Source organism: Vigna unguiculata, chromosome 7 (genome assembly GCF_037176805.1).
Source record: "Vigna unguiculata cultivar grain cowpea cultivar isolate G323 ecotype 2 chromosome 7, ASM3717680v1, whole genome shotgun sequence".
Lineage (NCBI taxonomy): Eukaryota > Viridiplantae > Streptophyta > Magnoliopsida > Fabales > Fabaceae > Vigna > Vigna unguiculata.
The window spans coordinates 3,634,014-3,658,772 of record NC_140798.1 but is presented as its reverse complement, the minus strand read 5'-3'; the positions used below and the strand labels follow the sequence as shown (position 1 = coordinate 3,658,772).

The window sequence follows — 24,759 nt, the reverse complement described above, 5'->3', positions numbered from 1 at the left end:
TAAGGCAATATGTGGAACAAAGTTTCGGTGTTTCAGTTTTGCTTCGGTCACAACAAAACACAAAACGGTCGTGGGAGCTTTCGAACATAGCACCTTTCACTTCACCGGAAAACAAAACAAAACAAGGGCTTCTTCATCCGCTTAATGGTTATGGCAACTATGGTGTCTGAACATGCTTGTCCAACAAGAACGGTTCATGAAGTTGCATCTTCTTTATGCTCTAAATGGCACTCTTCTCTGGGAAAGAAGAAGCCGCATGTTCAGCTGTTTCAATGTTCTGTCAGAATCAGAGCTTGTAGTAGTTCAATGGCTAACAACAAGGACATCTACAATCAAGTGGGTCTGTTTCAAAATGCTATCTTTTTTTTTGTGTGTGTGTGTGTGTGTATTAGAACATGTTCTGACTGCTTTTGGTTGATGCTTATGTTGTTTTTGGTCTGTGATAAAGTACCTTTGGTGGTTCAATCAATGTGGATGTGGCTCTTGTTACTATTTATGTTTGTGATTGCCCTTTTGCTTGTAGGGGTGAAATGGGATGGTGGAAAGTCAATGAGTGAGGTTTGAAGAGGTATTATTGGATACAAGTCTTGAAAAATATCACCTTTAATTTGAATTTCACGGACTGTGTTTTCAGTCTGGAACAAGATTTTGATGATGATAACATGATTGTGATTTCCAATAGATATTCCAACCAATGTCACCGATAGTGGAGTTTCAGGCTTGTTAGGTTCAATACCTTTTTGTGTGTCTAATTTCAACAGAACATGAGGACAAGGTCTTAAGAACCGTGTCGATGTGATAAACGATTCACTCATCTGATTATGGGAAATGTCTCTGGGATACCTCTTACCATGTAACCTGTTTAGATAACTAAGTTGTTGGGTTACATGGTATGATAAAAACAGAGAAACTGAAAAAACGTTTTATTATGTACAAGGTATAGCTGGTTACCCATGCCCTATGGGTAATGGTTAAGGGGTAATGCTTCATTTACTTACATGGAACACGTTGGGATGATTTTGTTTTCTTTGTATGTAATAAATGTTATCTCTTTCAGTTAAGACTTTGAAGAATGTTTCTCCTTGTAGTTATCATATATACTTCATGCTAGTTGCATCTATTATACTTAATGGATCTTGCATATCTATTTTCACCTTTCTAAATTTGATGCCATGAAAGTGACTATTATGATGTAGAAATATTCACTTGATTTCTTCTTTGTCCTCATCCTTCTTAATTTAACGGCCCAACCAAACCCTCAGAGAAAATTTTAAGCTAATTGAAGGTTTTTGATAGTTTAATGACTCTTCTGCTAATCATTTAAGTGAAGTGGATATAACATAATGATTCACAATAGGATAGTCTGTTATATTAGCTGCAGGTGACTAGTACTTTATTTCACTTATTATCTTCATCAGTCATAATAACCATTCAAATATGATCAGGTTTATTTTCTCTAAAAAGGAAAATTGAAGATGCAGTTCTTCGCGCTGAAACATTCACATCGACAGCCTTGGAAATTGAAGAAGCAACAAGGATTAAGCAGGAAGAAATGGTGCGTGATTTTGATATGTGGGATGATCCAGCTAAGTCCAATGACGTCCTTGTCAAGTTGGCTAACAGTGCCAAAGTAGTTGATTCCTTAAAGGACATGAAATACAAGGTGATGGTCTGTTTCCATCAGTTTCATCTGAATTTTCACAGTATTATTTATCTTCTCTTCTATAGAAATTTAATTGGCTAGGTATGAAATGATAATTGTGTAAGTGGGGACTTTGATGCACTGACAGAAAAATAAAATGAAATGCAGCAATTACACTGAAGAAAGAAATGTACAAAGAACACTTCTATGTAGAACATAATTCTAATTATGATCTTTAGTCAGATCGCTGTTCTGTAAAGCTCAAAGATGGCCTTGTGTTTGTGCATGGCATCTTCTCATTCAATCAGAATTATATTACCTCTAAGCTCTAGCTACTGTAAACTTCTGTTGTATAGTTAAACCTCTTTCTGCCTTGGATCCACCATACTTCTTAAAAGTGGTGAATGATAAACCATATGTATAGCTTGGGAAATCACTATTTTGTGAAGGTTGGCTAGAACTTTGCTAACAAGTGAAAATTGTGGCTTTCCTGGTCATATGGCTCAAAACATAACTTTGCTAACACCACTAAAACAAATAATATAGGCCATGCTAGTTTATTTTATTTTTCTTTACTTTTTATTATTTGAAAAGGATATGATTCCTTGTTGTTTGTCCTCCAGGTAGAGGAAGCAAAGCTGATCAATCAGTTGGCTGAGATGAATGCTATTGATTATGGGCTTTATAAACAAGCATATGAAGCATCATTGGGTGTGAGTGATATTCTAGATCAGTATGAGATTTCTAAGCTTCTTAAGGGTCCATTTGATATGGCAGGAGCATGTTTGGTTATTAAAGCTTCACCTGATGACATCCATCCAAAGGTTTGATATGTAATGTTTGAACTTCATTGTGATTATGTTTAACTATAACTTATGAATCTGGTTATTGTAAAATTTTATGCTATTACATTAGTAAAACTTAATCCTGATTATGATGCATTCTAAAATTGATTCTTCACTCCAGCAGTTGTTTTTAAATATAAATGTATATAGTTTGGAAGCATAAAGGTGTTAAATATCATCTTTCGTTCACCTCTTGCAAAGAAGTAGAATTTTTAATTTGCCATTGTGTAGCTGTATCAGTCATAAGTTCCTACTTAGTTCTGTGGAAATCAAATTCCATCTGCAAATCTGTTTTTTCCACTTTAAAATATTAAAATTTCTAGTGTCAGAGTTCTAGTATTGCTTCATTCTTGGAGCAGTAACTAGTACACGAAAGCTTCATATGATTAGACTTATGGTTATTTAGCAAAACCTCATTCATATATATGAAGAAATAACCAATTTTTTCAGTGTTATACATATAATAAACACATATTTCATCCAGACTTTGTGAAACATAGCTTCTGATCGTTTGCTTTATGTTCTAGTTTTTTTTTTCCTTAAAATATTTATGTAAATTATTTCTGTTGTCCTTGGCCTACTTTTTGTGTAAATCAAGCTCTGGGCAGAACAGCTTCTAAGTATGTATCTTGGATGGGCCAAAAGACAAGGTTATGAAGGAAGGATTGTTGACAAGTGTCTGTCCAAGAATGGAGGAATTAATTCTGCAACTATAGAGTTTGAGTTTGAGTGTGCATATGGTTATCTTTCAGGGGAAAAAGGAGCTCACCACTTGATAAGAGGTTCTTCAAATGAATCTTCTCAGCTTGAGGTTTGAACATTTCCGTTCTTCCTATGTAATTGCAAACTGATTTTCCTTTCTTGTGTACTTTGTTTGTTGCATACTATTGAATTACATTATAGAAAAACTCTTTTTGAGAAGAAATTCTTCTAATTCCTAATACAGAGTATTAATCCCTATTCCACTTCATAATATTTGTAATTCCATCAGATAATATGAATACTCTACATAGACATCACCATTAGATTTTACTGTGCATGCATGAACATGTATAGAAAAAACTATCAATATAAATTTTTAATATAATACACCGAAATAATCATAATTATCCATGCATAGTAGAAGATATTGTATCATGTTATATCTACACAATATAACTATGTAATATATTGCACAGTAAAATCTAATGGTGGATTCTGCTGGATTTGATGAAATATCAAGGAGAGCATCCCAAAGTTGTGATCACTGTGACCTCTCTTGAGTTGCTATGATGAGGATTGACCCATTATTACTATAGTGAACTGGGTTATATTAAAACAATCATTAGAATAACCTTATATATTATGAACTAATTATTGGAATTTGATGAAGTAATTATGTTTGCTAATTCAAAAATTTGCAGGCTAGCTCAGCAACTATAGATGTCATTCCCATGTTCTTTGAGAATAATGCTTGTGATCTTGAAATTGATTCTGAGGATTTGATTATCTCATCTCCGTCTATCCAAGGGGAAAACAAGAGACAAACAGATCTTTCAGTTTGCATTCAGCATCTACCTACCGGCATAAGTGTCCAATCTTCTGGTATGCATATGTTTGTGTTTCAGATGTTTGCTTATCAGTTTTAGTTCCTTTTCTTCTATCATTATATATATATATATATATATATATATATATATATATATATATATATATATATATATATATATATATATTCAAGTATGTTCCGGAATATGATAATGAAATTGCAATATGTCCTATATAGGTTGTGCTATTTTTTCTCCTTTTTTTTTTTGCTTTTGACGATGTGTTAGGCTACTGAAGATTTCTACTTACATAAACATACTCCTTTGACCTGGTTTTTTTGTTGGGTCTTTCACTTTATCTTACTAGGATTAAAACCTTATCAAATTAGGTTCCACACCACATTCATGATAAAAAAGGTTGGGAATTGATAGAGCTATATGTCTCATACTCTACTTAATGATGCATATAATGTGCAGTGAATTGCTTGCTGCAGTAATGTATTGAGGTATATAAGATTGTGTAAATCTGCTGTTAATGTTTTTTAGGAGAAATTGGTAGCAAAAAACTCACCTTACTACAATTTGGTTTCTTACTCTCTTTGCTATGTTAAAGAGAAACAAATATTAAAATCAGTTTAAGCCTAACTCAACTTTATTGTCCTGATCTTGATTACTCTGTTATGCAAGAGGTCATAGCTTACAAAAGTTTATTATGCTTCATGTGAACATGGTAATTATGGATTTTTTATATATGAAATAGAAGTGAAAGAAAAGAAGCGTATCAGACTCTTTGCTGCATCTTAAGCATAATTGAGAGAATGCTTTTTAGATTGTTATTGCTTTTTGACCACATTCCAATGCTGATAGAACTAAATTACTACCAAATCAGTTTCCCTTATACTTTGAAAATGAAAAATTTGAGAAGCATATGAATGGAGATTTTACTTGATTACATTTGATGGTTTCTTTGTGAAGGTGAGAGAAGTCTGTTTGCAAATAAGATGAAAGCACTAAACAGACTTAAAGCCAAACTTCTAGTGATAGCAAGGGAACAAGAAGTTGGAAGCATAAAAAGTATAGAGAAGGACAACATTTTGAATCCATGGGAAGAAGAAACTAGGAGGTACGTTTTTCATCCGTACAAGTTAGTACATGATGTAAAGACAGGCATTGAGATGCCAGACCTGAACTATGTTCTTGAGGGGAATATTGGCACCCTAATTGCAGCTCATATTAGTAGCAGAACCGTGTCATAAGGTCTGAATCCATATTTCATACAGCACCATATGATCATTTTGCAATTGCAATTGTAGTGAAATTGTTCACTCTTTCAGTCCTTCAATATTTTCAGGATTTACTTCAATCCCTTGATTTGATGAGAAAAGAATGCATCAGTTTATGCATTTTGGTCTATATTGATGTTGGAGGTTTATTGGTTATGTTAATAAACAAAAAAATTCATAAAATGGAATAATGCAAAACAAAAACGCTAGAAGGAGGGCTTGAACCTCCGACCTTGTGGTTAACAGCCACACGCTCTAACCAACTGAGCTATTCCAGCTTTGTTAATGATATATGAAACTTTGATAGTTATTCAATTTTATCCCTTTAAACTTTGTTTAATTTAAAAATATAGTTCTATTTAATAAGTTCTTAATTTAAGAAATTAATTTTAATCATATGTGGAATAAATAACCTGTTAAAACAAAACTTCGGTGAATACATAAATTCATCTGCTTAATTTATTTGAATTTACTTTTAAAACAGTGGTTTGATGTTGAATTTTAATTTGATAATTGAGATATTCTTTTAGAAGCAAACAGAACAAAATAGTTTAATGCATTGGAGAAGCACTTTTTAGATAAACTAGCATATGTCTAATTTATTTGTGGATAAGTGATTTCAGATCGGAACAATGATGCTGATAGTAGATAAAAGATTTTTTTTTTCATGGAATAGATGAATGATTTGAGATTAGAGGATCATGGATGAATTTTTCTATAAGTATTTTTTTAAAATAAATATTTGCATAATTTAGTTTTAATTTTAAAAAAGTAATTATGTGAGAGAATGATAAAAAATATTTATATATAAAGTGACTCTAACTACTACAAAATTATTTTTACTATTTACTTTCCTCTCTTAAAAATGCTTATAGAAAATGTCCTTCATAAACTTCCCTTCTTTTTTTTTTTGTTAAGAAAATGATATTAGAACATTTTAAACTGAATTAATCTTGGTAAATGTGTGATTATTGGTTTTATAGCAACCATAATTTGAATCAATATCGAAACAAACTTTGAATACAACAAACATTTTTTCTCAGGAAGTTCATTTAAATAATGAATGTGTATAGATGGATACTTAAGATAATTTATCTTTACAGAGAAATAGTTTTTTAAAAAACAAAAAACAAAAAATATATATCATTTTGATAGATAATTTTAAAAGGAACTAAAATTTAGAAATTTACAAAAATTATTTGACTACTTAAAACTAAATCATATCAAACTTTACTTAAAAAGAAAACTTTAATTTTTTTATGGTCTTTTACTTTTCAAATATATGACATTTTTTCTTTTACATTTTCTATCTTGTTATGCTTCAAATTGGATCATCGACAAACTTCAATAAAGATGTTGTTGGTTGAAGTGAAGCCGAACTTAATTATTTTATATTTATGTTGATGAATTTTATTTATTTTTTAGTTAAAGTTTGTCGTGATTATTTTTATATTGTTATCACTAGAGCTTCTTTTCTTTTTCTTTTCTTTTTGTTTATTTCAACCTTGCTTCTCACCTATAATTAGTCACAATTTTTTTTTTGTTGACGGGTGAAATTATTTTCAATTGATGTTAATTGAAATAGTTATTCCCACATATGTTAACTAAGGGTTTTTTGCCCAATATTATGTGTTCAAACACTTCATATGCTACCATTTTCCATTTCCTCACGTTTGAAATAGTATTCCTTTTAATATTTGGTCTTTAAATAATGTAGGAAAGTATACAAAGACTTGATTGAAATGAACATAAAAATAAAAATTAATATTTAAAATATGAAAATATAGCACGATGTTTACACACTAAATTGTCACCCATATGTATATAAGTGTTTCTGCTAATATTTTATTTTTTAAGTTTTAAAAAAAAATTAAAATAATAATAAAAAATACATAATTATTAGTAGAAATTAAAAATATAATGAAAAAAAATAATAGTAAATGAAATTCATGACAGTTTTAAATAAAAAAATTTAATATAATAATTATTATTAAAAAATAAATTAACAATATAATATAATACAAAGTAAAATTATATATACAAAGATAATCTTCTTTGTATCTTTATATATATATATATATATATATATATATATAAAATTTCAAATTTAGAATGATAATTAATATGAAATTATTTATGGATAAACATTAATAACATGTTTATCTAAACCAATTCATTTTATAAATATTTTTCAAGAAAAAAATAAAGTAAAAATTAATATTTTTTAATAAATTAAACTCAATTTATATTTACATTATATATAACTTACATGTGTTTATATTGATATTTTAAAATATTTTATAGATATTTATTAATGAAATATTTAATTTATAAAAAAATAATTTTTTTATAACAATAATAATTTATAAACTTTTATATTAATAAATTTTAATATATGCGATTGTAATTTGTATTTATACAATATAATTTTATATTTTCAAAAATACTTATGTAATATTTTATTATTTTTAAAATAAATATATCCACGGATGTTATTCGACATATTCATTTGATTACAAATTAAAATTAAAAATTTAAAGAAACTACATATTACATATTATCCACAAATTTATGGATAAATCAGTTATAATTTAGACATAAATAATACTTTGTTCCTAGTTTTCGTTCAGTTTTTTTAATGTGGTCCTATTGTTGATTTTTTTTTTCAATTTCATCCTAATATTGGTAAATATTTTTCAATTTGGTCCTTTTCTCTAACACCGATAAAATAGTTAACGGTTGTGAATAGTAACCGCCACATGTCATTTTGTGATTTTTTTGATTTTTTTAATTTTTTGTATTTTTTTAAAAAATTTTAAAATTTTTTTATTTAAAAAAAATATACACGTGTCAAGTCCATATCATGCCACGAGTCATTTTTGTGATTTTTTAATATTTTTTATTTTTTTAAATTTTTTTTTAAAATTTAATTTTTTTTGATTTAAAAAAAATCCACATGTCAAGCTAATATCATGCCACGTGTCAGAGTCAGTTTTTTATATTCAATTTGATTCCAATATTCCTTAATTATTTTCAATTTGGTCCTATTTTTTTTTTTTAAATTTAACATTTTTATTCTTCTCCAAATTGAGACAAAATTTAATTTGTATATATTAAAATGCATATTTTTGTTAAATATTTTTAATTTAGAATTAGAGTTAGTTTAAAATTAAAACGAAAAAAAACAATAACACCATTAATTTAAAATTTTAAGAGGTTAAAAATATTTAATTTTAAACTAACTCTAATTTTAAATTAAAAATATTTAATAAAAATATGTATTTTAATAAGAATATCCATATAACATTTATATACAAATTATATTTTGTCTTTGGAGAGGAACAAAAATATTAAATTAAAAAAAACTAGGATCAAATTGAAAACAAATAACGAATATTAGGACCAAATTAAATATAAAAATCTAATTCTGACAAGTGACATGATATTAGCTTGATACGTGAATTTTTTTTAATTAAAAAAATTTAAAAAATTAAAAAAAATTAAAAAATCACAAAAATGATGCGTGGTATGATGTAAGCTTGACACATGTACATTTTATTTAAAATTAAAAAAAATTTAAAAAATCACAAAATGACATGTGACAATTATTGTTCACATCCATTAACTGTTTTAACTGTGTTAGCAAAAATAACCAGTTGAAAAAATATCAACAGTGAAATCACATCGAAAACTACGAGCAAGCTACTATTTAAGCTTATAATTTATACCTAAAAGTGGTTATAAATAGAACCTTATATTAAGAAGAAATAAAAAGACAAGTGGAACATGGCACATTCTCATGGTTTCGTTGGTGAAGAAAGTGGTGCAATCCTAAATGTGTGAACCTCACTCTGTAATACAAACTCAGAAAGGATTGAGTTGATATTCAGATCATTTCAGCTTTTCTGTTTCTTCCATTTTCTTCTCACTGTGAGTCTCTTACACTCTCTCACTCTTTGCTCGAGTCACTTGCATTGCAGGACCTGCAAAACCTCAACATTGTGTTTCTGAAAATCTCTTGTGGCTTCATGTTTTAGGGTTTATATATTAGACTTCATCTGAAGAAGCTCCTTTTCACATGGAAAACAATGTCGTCAACAATGGACAAAAGCAAAATTTGTCTTCATTCGAAGCTGCCATGGAGAAGATTTCATCTCTTATTACTCGCCAAAGGCGAGGGGAAAAGCCACCGATTGCTAACAAATTAGAAATAATGTCATTGTATCTTAAGGTAATATATGCTGAACTATTTTCCAAGAATTTCGATGGTGCTTGTAATTATAACCCTGGTTTTGGCTTGGTTAGTTTTGGAGTTGTTTTCTTACTTTTTTTCCCATCCCAATTTAAAATTCGGAAGTAGAAGGAACAAAAGAGAAATGGATTGTGAGATGTTAAGTCAGCAGACTTGAAATTCTTTATGCATTTTACCAATTAGGGAAAATAAAGTGTTTCATTTCCTTGGAGTCACGTCTAGTCCATGAAAATATTCCATGAATTGTTTGATTCTCATTATATTTGTAAGGGCTAAAAGCTCCAGGAGACTTCTTTGAACAGTAGAAAATGAAATGCATGCTTTCTACACAGATACTGGGTTTGGAGGAAGGTATAAATAGGCTCAACATTATTCATGTGGCAGGCACAAAGGGGAAGGTACTCTTTTCATTACTTGTCAAGTTCTTTATGCATTTTATCAATTATCAATTTGTTGGAACGTCAATTCAGACAATTCTTTTTTTGCTTCAAGATTCAAAAACAAATAATTGTTATGAATATTATATAACTTTTAAACAAGTTGGTTGGTGCTTGTCTATGATGGTTGGAATAAAGAGGTTATACAACAGTTGTTTAACTAATCTTTAGTTGTCAGGTATCCGACATTACAGTAAGCACATCCCTGGTATTCATATTTATCCTTAATTTCCCTCTTTTGTAATGGACTACTTGCAGGGTTCAACATGCATATTCTGTGAGGCAATTTTAAGGGAGTGTGGCTTTCGCACTGGAGTTTTCACATCCCCTCACCTAATTGACGTTCGGGAACGATTTCGTATTGATGGGTTAGTAATTGAATGAACTAACTTATCTAGAAGACTGATACTGTATGTGCATTCCATCAATCTATTTTATGTCTCATATTTTTTCAGCAGTCTTTTCTCACTCACTCCCACATGCACATGATACATACACAAACCTACCTCTCCTTTATCGTAGAGCATGAATGTACAGAACATATATAGCAAAAGTTTAAAGCTTTTTACCCAATACAACTTAAAAAAGAAACTGTAATGAGATAAATTTCTTGGCTGCAGTATATTTCAATTATAAATGTTCACAGAAAACACCATGTTTTTTTGTTGTCCATGAGGAATTGGAGGGTAGTTCATCCGAGCATCTCATAATATTATTTCCCTGCACCCTCATTATCTTGTCAGTAAAACCATTACCTAATATTAAGTTTAAACTTCAAACAGAAGAAGCAAGTGGGCTACCTATTTTTGAGGACAAAGAAAAAGCGCCATTTTCCTTCTGAAAATAAGGTCTAGATTTGGAAGTATGAATTTTCAAATAGAATTCTTTTAATATTCATAAAAATAGTTGGTGCCAATTTGTTTTACAGTAGTGGTTTAGCTGAAATTTCCACCGTCTGCTCCTATTTTTGAAATTGTATAGGATTAAATTCTGACTTGTTATTATCTCTGTAGGATGGACATATCTGAAGACAAATTTTTGCAATATTTCTGGGAATGTTGGAATCAATTGGAGGTATTGTTTATTACATTTTTATAAAGACCCTTGGAATTTTGAAATCTATCTAATTTATCTTAAGAATTGCTTTAAGCTGCAATGCAGTGCAGTTGCTTGTATGTACACTTAATAGAGGAATTGGCTATTAGAGTAATTTTTTGCCTTTCCTTATTGGCCTTCTGATAATATACTAATAGTAACTCAACAACAGAGCTCACTTTCATTGTAGGGAAAGAGCTAAAATCCCTTCTCTTTGCTTGATATCAGATAATTAGTCAGTTTGTTTAAAGATAAAATATGTGTTTTTAAAATAAGCAATTAAAAAAAAATACCTATTTAAGAAGAAGCAGAAAACTGCTTATTTTATTAAACATTCACTTTTTTAAATAAGCACAGACAAACTAGCCCAATATCTACAATAACGTAAGGGAAAATTCATGACCGCAGAAATGGATATGTAGAGACACTGCAAGCACTTCAAGGGGCTTGGTTTCTCCCTTCTCAAACCTCACTCACAAATCTGTTTATTGGTCCCACATGCCTTGTGAACTGGTTGGTTAAATGCCCGATGTGCTTGTTGTTCCTCCTTTGCATACTACCCCAGTAGCCTGTAATCAACTGCTGCTATTCCTTTTTTCTATCTGTTAGATTTCATCTTAAAACAAATTGGGTTAAGTCAAATTGCCAACAAGTAATATAAACTGTACCTCTGTAATTGAGGCAGGCCATAGTTTCCAACAATGCCTCCACGGATTAATAGACTAGGCAATACTCAGTAGAGACAATGAAAACAACGAAATAAGCTTTTGGTTTTGGTAGCATGTTAGTTACCATATACTTTAGTGCGGGTGGGGGGAGAGATTCTTTATGAATACCTATTCCATTATTCTGTTTAGATCTTCTAAATACCATAAACCATTTTAGCTTTGTGGATAAAAAGGGAGAGAGCTGTGTTTGGGACTGAAAATATAACGTAACTCATAGCAAACTTCATGGCTATCATTTCTTACAAAATTTTTGGTAGTTTCAGAGTGAAAATTCTTGTGATAATCCACTTTAAAAAATTGACTGGGCATTTTGGGTGCATATGTAAAGAAATATAAATCAATTCATATTATAAGTAATTTCTTCTTTTCTGCATTACTCATTGATCTTGATGAGAAACTGTGATTTTTGTGATGTATACTGCAATTTTAATAGTCAAATATTCATGTTTCAGATGTGAAACCTTTTGTTAGAAGAAACAATGTGGTAGAAGGCCTGAGGTTAAGCAAGTGTATTTTAAAAGTAGAGCCACACCTTCATGGGCCCATTTAGGGCAGTTTTCTGTTATTAATTGTAATCCATTTTACTTATGATAAAAGGGGAATAATGAAATACTGTTAGGCGACTTTCTCAGAATTAGAAAGTTGAGTGGATTAGACCCCCTTGAAATATTTGGAGTGTGTATCATTCTCATATGAAAATGTTCCCTATCATTAAATAAAGTAAAGATTAACTTTTCCTGCTATTTCTAGAAGAGTTCCCTCATAACATAACCTGAATATATCATCCATAACACCTGGTGGCAGTTTCTCAATTCCTAAAGCTTTATTTCACAGGAAAACACATCGGAGAAGCTTTCAATGCCCCCGCTATTTCTGTTTCTTACTATATTGGCATTCAAAATATTTATATCTGAACAGGTAAACCGTGTGTATCAGATTTTTATTGAGTTTCTAATTAATTGTCCTTGCAAATATTTTGTATATCCTTGTTGGCAGTAGCCATATGTGAAAGATTTGACGTGATGTATGTACTTGTCATTTTATGAATTTTCAGAAGCCAGTAACCAATGATATTTACAATTTTTTTACCTGTATTGTTTTGGAGGTGTAAGATTAAGTTTGTTCTGAACAATGCAGTAGCAAACCAAACCAGTTTGTCCATGCTTTCTAATTATACAATATTATGTCATTGCTAGTACACGTCTTTACCTTTGTTCCCTGCAGAATGTTGTTTGCATTCTGAGCATCTGTTTTCTCCAAATGAATGTTGTCATAAAGGAAATTACTGTTACCTTACATACTTTTTAAAGTAAAAATAAAATAAAAGGTAAATTAGGTGGGATAACCTATAGGCTTAAGTATCACATCAAGTAGTTAATCTCACTCAATGTGAAACTCTAACATTGTCACCCGCTTTAGTGGCCAACATCCATGGTAACTTCATCCTTTCGACACTAACCCAGTGGTGGGTCTTTTCTTCTTAAGATGGCTTCACTCTTCTATTAGTATTCAATTTGCACCTTAGCCCACAGGTAACTTTCTCTATAACCCAGCTCTCAATGCAAACATCAATTGTAAGGACTTGAGCACAAAAGTAGATCTCAACCCCAAAGATAGTCCATTAGGTGAGAGAATCTCTTGGTTTAGGTACCACATCAAGTAGCTTATCCTATCCAATGTTGAGACTCCTAACAAAGTTATTGAGCTATTTTAAGGATATCTTGCAATCTCTACAGGGATGGATTACTTTTTGTCTCAGCTGCCATGTGTTTTTTGCATGTTATTTCTATCTAAAACTATCAAGATGATTCTTAAATTAAATGGCTTTGAAAACTATGTTCTTCATCATTTGCTAATAATCAAAGGTGAAATCCAACAAATATTCTATTTTCTTTTGTCATAATAACACTGTTTTGTTAATATATGTGTGTTTGCATGTTGATAAATTATGTTTTTGATTCAGGAATCCTTACTCAATCTTTACCCTTCATGTGCTGTACCTTCTATTTGAGTATAACGTGCTGCAAGTTCATACCGAAACATCCTTGTGATCGTGGGTATTACTGTACTGGCATCCATGAAATGCAGAATTAAAATAGGAAACCTCAATATAATATAAAAAACATAACATCTCAATCATAGATAATCAAGGTACCTTACAAGTTCTTAAAAGGATAAGTCTCTTGCAGGAGATTTCTTTACTTAATTGTAGAAAACTAAAGGTTCTAAACATGCTACTACAGCTGTAAAAGTTAAATAAAAGTTTCCTTTCTTGTTCCATGACCTTCTTAATTTGAAAACATTTTAGAATAAACAAGTGAAACAATAGTTTTAGTCAGTATCCTAGTGACACACACAATATAATAAACATTCTTTAGTCATCGTATGAGCTGTGAAGGGGTTACTACCCATCCCTTGCCAAAGTACACCCTTTCATATTCATATACAATCACATAATCATTACTTGACATACTTCACCACCATATATGGCCATAAACATCACAATTCATACAGGTTTCAAATGAAACGAGTACAGTTATAGGCATTTTGAATTGACAAAAGCGTTCTTACTTTTGAACATTGAGTGACACTTTATCTTGAATATTGGGGGCAATTTTCATGCCCATGAACTCTGACAAACTCTGTATCTTCAGCTTCTATCCTCAAATGTTATCAATGGCTTCCTAACCACCCAACTCATAATATTGAACACATAAAACAATGCAAAACATATACCCCATCAAAATCTCTTTCCCAATCCTTCAATCGGACATTATCTTGCAATTAATATATGAAATCTCTATTGAACACTAGTCATGGCAGATTCTTTCAAATCTCACTACAAGTAGATAAACTATCATGGTGAAGGGGGAAACATGTTTAGGAGACACACAATACAATTCATACAATTACAGGGAAGAAGAAACACATAAGTGGCTGCAGTCCCCTGGAGATAACTGACTAACAACCAAGGGGTGCCTAGTTCCTTCTCTCCTCTCCTTGCCTCTACTCTTTTTCTTTTGTCTTCTCCTTTCATTTCTCTCTTTCCTTCTGTCTCCCATTAATTTAAAATGTGAGAATCTGAGTGCGTTAGGGTTTATAACCTTGTCCCTATGAGCTCTAGTGGCCAACTTTTAATAACATATTCCTTTTAACTTAAGTATAGAATTAAACTATTAGCTAAATACTCTTAATGGCATTTACTAATTTTACTATTGTTCCTTGGAGGCTTTTGAATAGATGGTTAAATTGTATGGCCCTATTTAAGGAGATGAAGTTCAAAGTTTCACACATATATGGAGAGGGTAATAGATGTGCTGACTTACTTGCAGCATAAGGTATTAAATATCAAATTGATAGTTGGTGGGATGTTATGCCTTTTTTTTTAGTATTGATTTCTGTAGGGACACATCATTTACCTTTTTATAGGTTTGTTTTGTTTTTGTTGTTGGGTTTGTTTTGACCTTCCCATTATGTATTTCTCTTTAATAATATCTAAGTATGCCCATATGAATGATGTTGTCTGGAGTGCCAATCTAGTTGAGATTGCAGATAGCACAGTGATGTTATTTCCTACTTGCTTTTAGTAAAAATAAATATTAAAATACCTCTTTATTAATATTACTTATTGACAAATATAGCAGGATGTTACGCATACAATTTTTTGGCTTTTACCTGTAGTTTTATGCTTACTAATATTTACTAATCTGCTTATGTTGCCATTCTTTATTCTTCTTTTTCTCCACTGTTTTTCTCACTGCTAATATTTCATTTAATTGAATCCCATTCGTAGGTTGATGCTGCCATTATTGAAGTTGGACTTGGAGGCAAAGAAGACTCAACTAATGTGGTACGCATTTGATGTATGGTATCACAGATGTATTCCAAAAATATTAATGTTAACAACATTTTCTGTTTGATATATTTTCTTGAACTAATAAAGGAAAAATGTTTAAAGAAATTGCCACCAGTTGCATATGATTTATGACTAATACATTTAAAAATGACTACGAACTTTCAGATAAAAAAGCCCACTGTTTGTGGCATTACTTCTCTTGGCATGGATCACACTGAAATATTGGGTGTGTATGTCTCATACTTTTGGATGTTTTGCATGTTGTTTACTCAAAAAGCTTAACATTTTCTTGTGTCGGGGAATGTGATTTCCACCATCCAAATAAAGTCTCATTTTTATTCTTCATTTTCTGTGTTTTTTCTTCAACAGTGAATTTACCACAATATGGAAAAAGTATTTAAATTAGTACATCTATGCAGGAGATACTCTTGGACAGATAGCTTCACACAAGGCAGGGATTTTTAAGGTATTAAAATTCTACCCTACCAACCAAACTTGCGCATTGATTTATATGGAAATCAGCTGATTTTTGTAGTACTTTTATTCTATTTGTGTTTGTATGCTCCCTCACTTCCCTTTTTGCGTTATCTTCTGAAAAATTGATGTCTTCCCTATTCTTGAAGCCTAAAGTTCCTGCCTTCACAGTACCACAACCTCCGGAAGCAATGGATGTTATCCTTGAGAGAGCCAAAGAACTCATGGTAATCATTGTTCTCAATCCCATCATCTGTTATAAATTGCCTCAGGGAAAAAGCACTAAGAAATTGTTTCTTATCGATACCAATTTCTTTTTGTTATGGTCATAGGCTCCTCTGCTCACCTTGACTGAGCATGCTGTTCACAAAAATACTACTAGACATTAAGGCACCATAAAAGCGTGCCAGGTTTAGTTTGAAAATATAGGCCTGAAGTCATATAAGCATGCCGGAACATTTGCAACCTCAGATGAGCATATGAGCTTCTCTATTGTTAATGCTATTAATTGTTTACTTATTTTCAATGGCTGCAGGTTCCCCTGGAAGTGACTGAACCTTTAGATTGTAAACAAATAAAGGGATTAAAGCTTGGTTTATCTGGTGATCACCAATTCTATAATGCTGCTCTTGCAGTCTCACTTTGTAGATGCTGGCTTCAGAAAACTGGGAACTGGGAAAAGAAATATCAAAATGTTGGTTAAACCATTACTTTTGGTTCATGCATGCATTAGAATCTTAAATACATTGGCAATATCAGCATTACATGTCTTTTATAAGAATTTTTTAAGTTGAGTCCCTTGTCGGTCACATTTTAATACTTTAGGATGGATTAGCCTGTAATTTTTTTTCCATTGCATGTGCGTGATAATTGTTTTTTTTCTGAGATTCTTCTAACTGATTATTTTTCATCAGTTGATGATCTAGTGTAGACATGTTTATGTTCCTGTCTACATTATAATATCATTTTCACCTAACTTTTTCCATTGTATGATAGCAATTTCAGGATTCTAATTTGCCAGATGAATTTATGAGAGGCCTTTCAACTGCTCATTTTTCTGGAAGGGCTCAGATTGTTTATGCCTCCACTTCAAATTCCCACTGTTCAGAAATTGTGTCCAAAAATTGTGGAGAGTTGATATTTTATTTGGATGGAGCTCATAGTCCGGAGAGCATGGAGGCTTGTGCAAAGTGGTTCTCTAATGCTGTAGAAATTCCATCAGAGTCGTCTTTTGAAGTGCAAAAGGCAGATGGATCTTCAGAAAATGGTCACATACTACACAAAGGAAATACCTTGGGGCAGTACGAGAAATCTTTTAAGCGGGTAGATATTCTTAAAATAATTGATTGTCACAGATATTCCTGTAGATTAACCATTTGCTGTTTATCATAGTATATCCTTTCTTGGATGCTTCTTTCCTCCTTTTTATAATTTATTTATATAGTTCTGTATCGACGTGTTTATTTTTATCAATATGTTTGTTGAGATTTCTTGAATCTGAAAAAGTATGACATGAAATTCTTTTGATCATTTATTTCATGATCAATTCTCTCCTAATATTCAGCATTGATTAATTGTAGATTCTCCTATTCAATTGCTTAGATGTGAGAAATCCCCATATTTTGCTTCCACGGCTGGTGAATACATGTGCTTCTTCAGGTATTCCAACTTCAAAGCACCTCATATTTTGCTATTTTCACCTTCTACTAAAAAAGCTATCTTATGTGTGACTTGTGACTTTACGTTGTTTTTCTTACATATAAAAGCTGTGACTGGATTTAAAACTAAATTATACACTACATTGAACCTTCTAGCATATCAGTTGAGTTCTTCACATGGGGTGCTAATGTATTTCCAATATATTTATGTGAAATATTGCATCATGTTTAGATAATCTGCTCAAAGAAAAATAGTTGAAAAAAGGGAATGGTGTCTAAGTCATTCTGCATTTTTTATTGCTTCACTATCTTTGAATTTGTTTGTGTATGGATGCTTATGAATTGCATTGCACTAATGCAATTACTTTTTTTTGAGCCTTGATTAGGTATTCATTTCTCAAGAGCACTTTTTGTCCCAAATATGTCAAAATATAGTAAGGTTGTTTCTGGTGCATCAGTTATTTCTTCTGACCTCCATGGCATAGATCTGTCATGGCAATTTAACCTCCAAAGAATTTGGGAGAAGATTACACACGGGAAAGGTATGCTTTGTCTTTTCAGCTTGTGACATGTTTGTTGTCTCTTGGGACTTCACAGTGATGTTGGTCATATTGTCTTTCTTACAGCTTCAAGGGGAAATAACACTCAGATATCAATGTTTAGAATGAAATGAAACTTTATTGGTAAATATTAGTTGTTCGCAGATAATGGTAAATATAATGAGTAATGATAGCAAATTGCCTGATGAAATAGTGAGACAGGCCAGCATGCTGAGATGATGGCTTGGAGGACAAAGCTTGACTTTTCTAATCTGAGCATTATTTTGCGTTTCTGCAGAAATAACCGTGCCAATTGAGAAGGATTTCAAGATAGATAGCAAGGAGATCGTACCACCTCCTGAGTTTCTTAACGATAATGCTTCAAGTGGTGATCATTCTCATAACTGTTTTGCGAGCAGTGCAGTAATACCTTCATTACCATTGACAATCAAATGGCTGCAGGATTGTGTCAAAGAACACCCTTCCACAAGACTTCAGGTAACAATGACGTAGATGGTACTTGGTCCTTATATTGACTTGGCTAATGGATGGATACTCCTTAGTTGGTGTTAAATCTCAAAATTTTTATTTAATCAGGAAGTTAAATTCCATTGACAATCAAACTTTACTTCACCTTTTTCTCTCCCGTTCTGCACAGGTGTCTCATTTGTGTATGACACCTCGTCTTGTTCAACCACTATGTTCCTGAAAGTCAAGTTTATTCTGTTGGGTTGGATTTAGTAACATTTGTTTCTTCTCTTTTCCTTGCCTTATACATTTCACCATTAATGGTGGTGAAACCCAGTGATGTATTATTCTGGTTAACCACTGGTTCGTATAATCTGTCTTTGAAAGATGGAGAATGGTGCTTCCTTTTACATTTTTTTTCTCCTTATTCATGGGACAGAAAAAAAGTAAGTGTTGTTCCCAATGTTTACAGCCACGTACCTATAATACTACGCTTAAACTAAGCCAATTCTTACCAATGATTTCAGGTTCTTGTCACTGGATCACTGCATCTTGTTGGGGATGTGCTAAAGCTCTTGAAAAGATGATTTAAATTGAAGACATTTTGTTGTACCAAAAACTTATCATTCTGTCAATCCTCCTAGCAGACATTATGCTCATGTGACTGCTCAATAGTCTGACAATGATTTATTCTTTACAATTCTGACCAATTATGTGCTCAATTCTTTACACCACAACAAAAAATGGAAACAAGAACCTTTTTAGATATTTCTAGTCAATATTTTAATCAATTTATTTAAATAGTGGTATTTTAGTCAATTTTATTAATCGTGCAAGTATTTTAAATAATTATAGTTAAATTCATTAAATATTGTAAAATGAGGAAAACATAAAAGTGAGGGTTGAATTGTATTATGGTATACTAGCGAAAACACAGGCGCTGCCGCGCCTGTGTGTTCGCTTTTTTTTATGTATTTATACGTATAATATTAAGAATAATCGATTACAATTTATGATGGGTATAAGTAGATTGGTTGAAAAAGAAAACAGTAAATTACTAAGTCGTAAAATTATATATCAACTAATATTTAATACATTTGATCAAGATTTGGAGTTAATGAGTTATATGTGATGGAGTCAATGGTAGTTGTTTATAAATATACAAACTATTTTAGTAGGTGTCTATAAATATACATTCATTAAAAGAATGAAATATATATTTCATACATACATGATACAGAAAAAAATAGTAAATGAAAGTATCATAGATTGACATCTTTAAACATTTCTTTAATTGGGAGGCCAAATAAAGATTGATGTCTAGGATGTGTTTCAGCTTCCTTGCATTGTAAAAAAAGTAAATATTATTGCTAATATATATGCAAATAACAGAAATATTATGTAGCAATTGAATTATGTATAGATAATAAAAAAAACTTTATTTACCTTTGAAGCAGTCTTCTTAATTCTTTGTAGAAGATATGGTCCATAAGTTGTTGAGTTTTAAAGAACTAAAAAATATCATTGAATAATGTTATTTACTTATGAGTCATTAAATGTATATGTAATGGTATACAAATATTGAAGAAATAGTAATAACCTCATTGATGCATATATTTTGATAAACACAAAGATTGTTGTTGTAGCGAGTATGGATTGGTAATGATTTTTGTTGTTTCCTGGTAATGGAAAGAAGTTAAATAAAAAAGAATAAAGATTTTTTGTGGTATTATAGAAGAATAATGGAAGAAAGTAAATAATTTTAAATGTGCATAATACCTACATGTCTTTTGAGAAAGTAATTATCGTTTGATTAGATTTGAAAGTTGTGTTTTATCAGTTATCACAGTGGATCCCCAACCAATAGAATAAATTTTCAAATGATGAATCTACAATTGAAGAACAATATATGTAAACACGATGCACAATATAGTTGTATTGATATATGTAAACATGACATATTATAGTTGAAATGAATTAATTTGATTACCTTGTTGTCTATTGGCCTAACCAATGAGAGTGAATATTCATCCTTCCAAGTGTTCCATTGGTTCATAAATTTTGCATTCTACGAAGAAAATGTCAACTATTGCAAGATTGGGAACTAAACTTTTAAAACTACACTTATCGCATATCACCTCTTGTGGTATAAAATTGTGGAAAAATGACTTACATGTAATTCTTCATTGAGGTGTAAGTTGTCCTTAGTTATTATCGTACCTGCAAGGTATAAAATAAATATGATGAATTTTATTATCGTAGTTGTAAATATAAGTATAATTAGGTAGAATATGAAAATATAGTCATTTTAATGACATAAATGAAGTAAAAAACGAACAATACCTAGTTTTGAGATAACAAAATTTCCTTATAAACAACATTCTTGGTAAAAATGCCTTCTTGTCCTTCAAGGTGTCCTTCTTTAATAAGGATTTTTGTGGAAGTTTGAGAAACACCTCTTGATAAAGCAACATATAATTGACCATGGCTGAAAACATGTCGTGGAAGGTAAATTCCAACGGTAGGTATAGTTTGTCCTTGTGATTTATTTATAGTAATTGCAAAACTCAATCTCACAGGGAATTGTTTCCTAATAAGCACAAAAGGAAGACCTGCACTCTCTGTTGTTTTATGTTTAATTCTTGGTAAGAAAGCTCTTTTTCCTGCATGGTGACCTGTCAATATTTCAACATCCAGCATGTTCATATAGAACCCACGACATAATAATCTTGTCCCATTACATAACCCAGATTTAAGGTCTATGTTTCGCAACAACATTAACGGTGATCCTTTTTTAACCTTTAAGTTATGTGGTGGCAAACCTCCTGGACAAATAGTGTGTAAGTACTCATGTTGGTATAAATGATATGTGTCTCCTTCAACCTCATCAAATGACAACAAATTACGATCTTCTTCTGGAAATAGATCGATAATTATGTCATTAAGTTTTTCTACATCTTCATTTTTTGGAGTTAGTATGGCTCGTTCAGCCATATAAGATGCATCCCATGTATGAAATTGTAATTGAGGAAAAGTTTGGTGTATGAGGTGTTGTATTGAGGTTTCTCCTTCCCATGATATTGCTAGTTGTTGGGGTATTTTAACCATGTCATCAACTTGTGTTGGTTCAATACCATTTCCAATGCGCATGAGATATTCAGCAAAATTGTGATCTTGTAATGATCTCATGTTTTGTTGTAAATGTAATATCTTTGTGTTACTCCATAAATGAGAGTTAATAATACAGGCAGAAATCATTTGTGCTTTTGTACCTTTTTGAACAACTGGCAGTACCTGACGAAACTAGATGGTAGTTTATAAAATAGATAGACCCAAAACTAGATTCTGAAGCCAAATTATGAAAGACGATAAATGATAGTTTATGAACGATAATTTCTCAAGCACTCAAATCATAACCTAATGTTAGTAAGTTATATAAAAGCATGAATATTTAAAAGAATAACAAATATTTTTATATTGGGTAGTTTTTAAAAGAAATTATGTCTAATTCTTAACCAATAAGTTATGCTTTACTAATAGCTAGCAAACAATTTTTGGATGTAACTATTTATTTACAATAAAACTATTATTTCTTCTAGTTTCTTAAAGCTATGTATGGGTATCATTTGACAAGTTTTACATCACGAGTATTTTTTGACAAGTTCCTCCAATTTTTTTTATTTCAAGTATTTTTGACAAGTTTATAACTTATATACATCAGTGTTAGTGTCGGGTTTATATATATATATATATATATATATATATATATATGACATTAGTCTTATATATATATATAAGATATTTGATATCATTTTTAATCCAAAATTTTAAGATAATGTGTTCATAAGTCTTTCATCTTATTGGGTTTAACTTTGTTTTTTCTATCTAATATGAAACTTTGACTCACACTTGAATTATTCTTAACAGTTGTTTACTTCATATACATTTGAGATATAAGGATTATTACGAGTTGTTCACAATAGATTTTGATTTTACATTTTTAAAGGATGAATATAGATATTACACTTCCTAATACTAGATAAATTTCAAAATATACAAATGAGTAGAGATATTCAAAATAAGTTAGAAAAACATATATGTCTTGAAATAGCAAATTAGAAGACAATATTTTAGAACGAAAATTCTATATTATACTCTGTGTATTGGTATTTTAAAAAGTAGTCATTATCTCGTAACTTGATTTTTTAAAATAATCATTATGATCGAGGTTAATACTTCTTTTCTTCGAGCTTAGTCTATTTTTTTTTGTTCACTTAAGTTGAAGATGGAGAAGCTTGAAAAACTATACACTAAGGGTTATGCTTGTGATTGGTGATAAATTTCATTTCTTTTATCAGTAAAAAAATTATATATATAGTTTTTTTATTATATTATCCTATTACAAAAATATTTATCTATTGTAAACATCATATAACCAAACATAACAAAATTGTAGCTAACTCTCCATTTAGTATCCATTATAATAATATTAAAGGGTATTTTGTTATCGTCCATGTTATTTATCAATATTAAAGAGTATGTTATGTTTATATTTTCCAACTTCATTCACTTTATTATCGTAAGAAAGAGTAATAAGTTATGATACACGTATTTGATAAGTTGATATGTTTATTTTGAAAATAATAAAATATGATATGTTATATATGCATATTAAAAAATGTACAATTTTTTTGTAAAAACATAATAATAATATGATTGTTATTGTGTGAATCCAAATTAAATCATATGTATTAAACATTGTCAAAATAAAAAAAAAATTATCATATATTGTCATAATAAAAGTACTATTGTTTTATAGATTAAATACTCCACTGATAAATATCAATAACATATTTTAAAGTAAAGTATCAGACATGGAGAATAACATATCTTAAAGTATCAGACACTAATATATATCAGACACGAATACAAAACATCAATACATCATATTATTAAGTGACACTAATAAAATTAGATTTTCATAATTTTCATGTGTACATATAATAACATCTAGTATACTTATATTTATAAATGAGAGTATCGAACTAATAGACTAATAAATCATAAATCTTATTTATGATAATTTTTAAGTTTGTCATACATCGTATTTATTTGTTCCAATAAGAGTCTTAAAATTGGATCTAACCAATACATTTCTTGTTTTTCATCAAAAAACGTAATGAATATTCACTAAAGATATAATAAAACAAAAGGAGTCTATATTATTTAAACGAGAATTCACTAAATATAACAAAATAAAGAGCATAATATGAATAAATAAAAAATGAAAAACGAAAAATGAAAAAGAACAAAAAGAAAATAAGAAAGCAGGAAAAGAAGACAAAAACGCTAGAAGGAGAACTTAAACCTCCAACCTTGTGTTAACAGATACACATTCTAACCAACTGAACTATTCCACCTTCATTTATATATAATTTCCAAATCGTTAATTACCTGCAGTATCACTTGCATATTAATCAATCTTCATTAAGTTAGAGTTTGTAATTGAAAAACAAGTTCAGTAAAATGTTAATTTATCGTTTTCATCACTCATAATTCTACTCAATTATTTTGGATATGGGAAAATTGGAGATATTTATGTCACTTATCAAATAAAATATATATTTTTTCATTTCTATCTAATATTCAAGTTACGATTGACTCATTTTAAATAGTGAGTCAAACAGAAAGTTAAGAAAACAAAACTTTAAGTTAGTTTTATTTAATAACTTTTTAATTTATAAAAATTACTTTTAATCGGAGAAACAAATAGTCTTAAAAAAAAAGAATTTGTGAAACTTAGAATCCTCCAGTTAATTTGTGTCAAATTTCAGTGGTTTGGTTTAAAACTATTTTCTAAAGAAAAAAAGTTAGTATAAAGTAACATGTGTTCAATTATGAGTGTAATTAACATGATAACTAATGTAAGTAACTAATGCCTAAAAAAACTATCAAT

The 24,759-nt window shown here is 30.3% G+C and overlaps 2 protein-coding genes and 1 non-coding gene across 10 annotated transcripts; 2 read left to right on the top strand and 1 right to left on the bottom strand.

Moving 5' to 3' along the window:
* PRFB3 (peptide chain release factor) lies at positions 1–5,426 on the top strand. Its single transcript, XM_028079424.2, has 6 exons — positions 1–340; positions 1,446–1,663; positions 2,266–2,466; positions 3,086–3,298; positions 3,891–4,071; positions 4,989–5,426. Exons 1-6 carry the CDS (start codon positions 145–147, stop codon positions 5,267–5,269), a joined length of 1,290 nt encoding a protein of 429 aa, XP_027935225.1. The 5' UTR covers positions 1–144; the 3' UTR covers positions 5,270–5,426.
* A 74-nt stretch (positions 5,427–5,500) lies between these two features.
* Positions 5,501–5,574, bottom strand: TRNAN-GUU (transfer RNA asparagine (anticodon GUU)). The gene has a single exon. It is a non-coding gene; the product is annotated as a tRNA-Asn (tRNA).
* A 3,473-nt stretch (positions 5,575–9,047) lies between these two features.
* On the top strand, positions 9,048–19,622 carry DFC (DHFS-FPGS homolog C). Of its 8 annotated transcripts, XR_003605729.1 has the most exons (17): positions 9,048–9,226; positions 9,334–9,527; positions 9,881–9,946; positions 10,244–10,353; positions 10,999–11,059; positions 12,643–12,726; positions 15,602–15,658; positions 15,830–15,890; positions 16,084–16,130; positions 16,288–16,365; positions 16,674–16,832; positions 17,135–17,461; positions 17,719–17,797; positions 18,183–18,338; positions 18,634–18,833; positions 18,994–19,249; positions 19,331–19,571. XR_003605729.1 is itself a non-coding variant. In XM_028078436.2 (16 exons), the coding sequence occupies exons 2-16, from the start codon at positions 9,375–9,377 to the stop codon at positions 19,388–19,390; spliced, it is 1,689 nt and encodes a 562-aa protein (XP_027934237.1). In that variant the 5' UTR covers positions 9,048–9,226; positions 9,334–9,374; the 3' UTR covers positions 19,391–19,622. The 8 variants fall into 8 exon arrangements, 7 of the variants coding, with proteins under 7 accessions (XP_027934237.1, XP_027934236.1, XP_085532402.1 ...); XM_028078436.2 differs by lacking the exon at positions 18,994–19,249 and having other exon boundaries at positions 17,144–17,461; positions 19,331–19,622; XM_028078435.2 differs by lacking the exon at positions 18,994–19,249 and having other exon boundaries at positions 19,331–19,622.
* The last annotated feature ends 5,137 nt before the right edge of the window (positions 19,623–24,759 follow it).

What these genes read in the sequence shown, in the direction of transcription:
- PRFB3 (XM_028079424.2), top strand. Translation starts at nt 145, where the DNA reads ATGGTTATGGCAACTATGGTGTCTGAACATGCTTGTCCAACAAGAACG. An exon ending in GGACATCTACAATCAAGTGG is followed by an intron (nt 341 to 1,445) that starts GTCTGTTTCAAA and finishes AAATATGATCAG; the next exon opens with GTTTATTTTCTCTAAAAAGG. An exon ending in ATGAATCTTCTCAGCTTGAG is followed by an intron (nt 3,299 to 3,890) that starts GTTTGAACATTT and finishes AAAAATTTGCAG; the next exon opens with GCTAGCTCAGCAACTATAGA.
- DFC (XM_028078435.2), top strand. Translation starts at nt 9,375, where the DNA reads ATGGAAAACAATGTCGTCAACAATGGACAAAAGCAAAATTTGTCTTCA. An exon ending in GAACGATTTCGTATTGATGG is followed by an intron (nt 10,354 to 10,998) that starts GTTAGTAATTGA and finishes TTATCTCTGTAG; the next exon opens with GATGGACATATCTGAAGACA. An exon ending in ACGAGAAATCTTTTAAGCGG is followed by an intron (nt 17,462 to 17,718) that starts GTAGATATTCTT and finishes GATTAATTGTAG; the next exon opens with ATTCTCCTATTCAATTGCTT.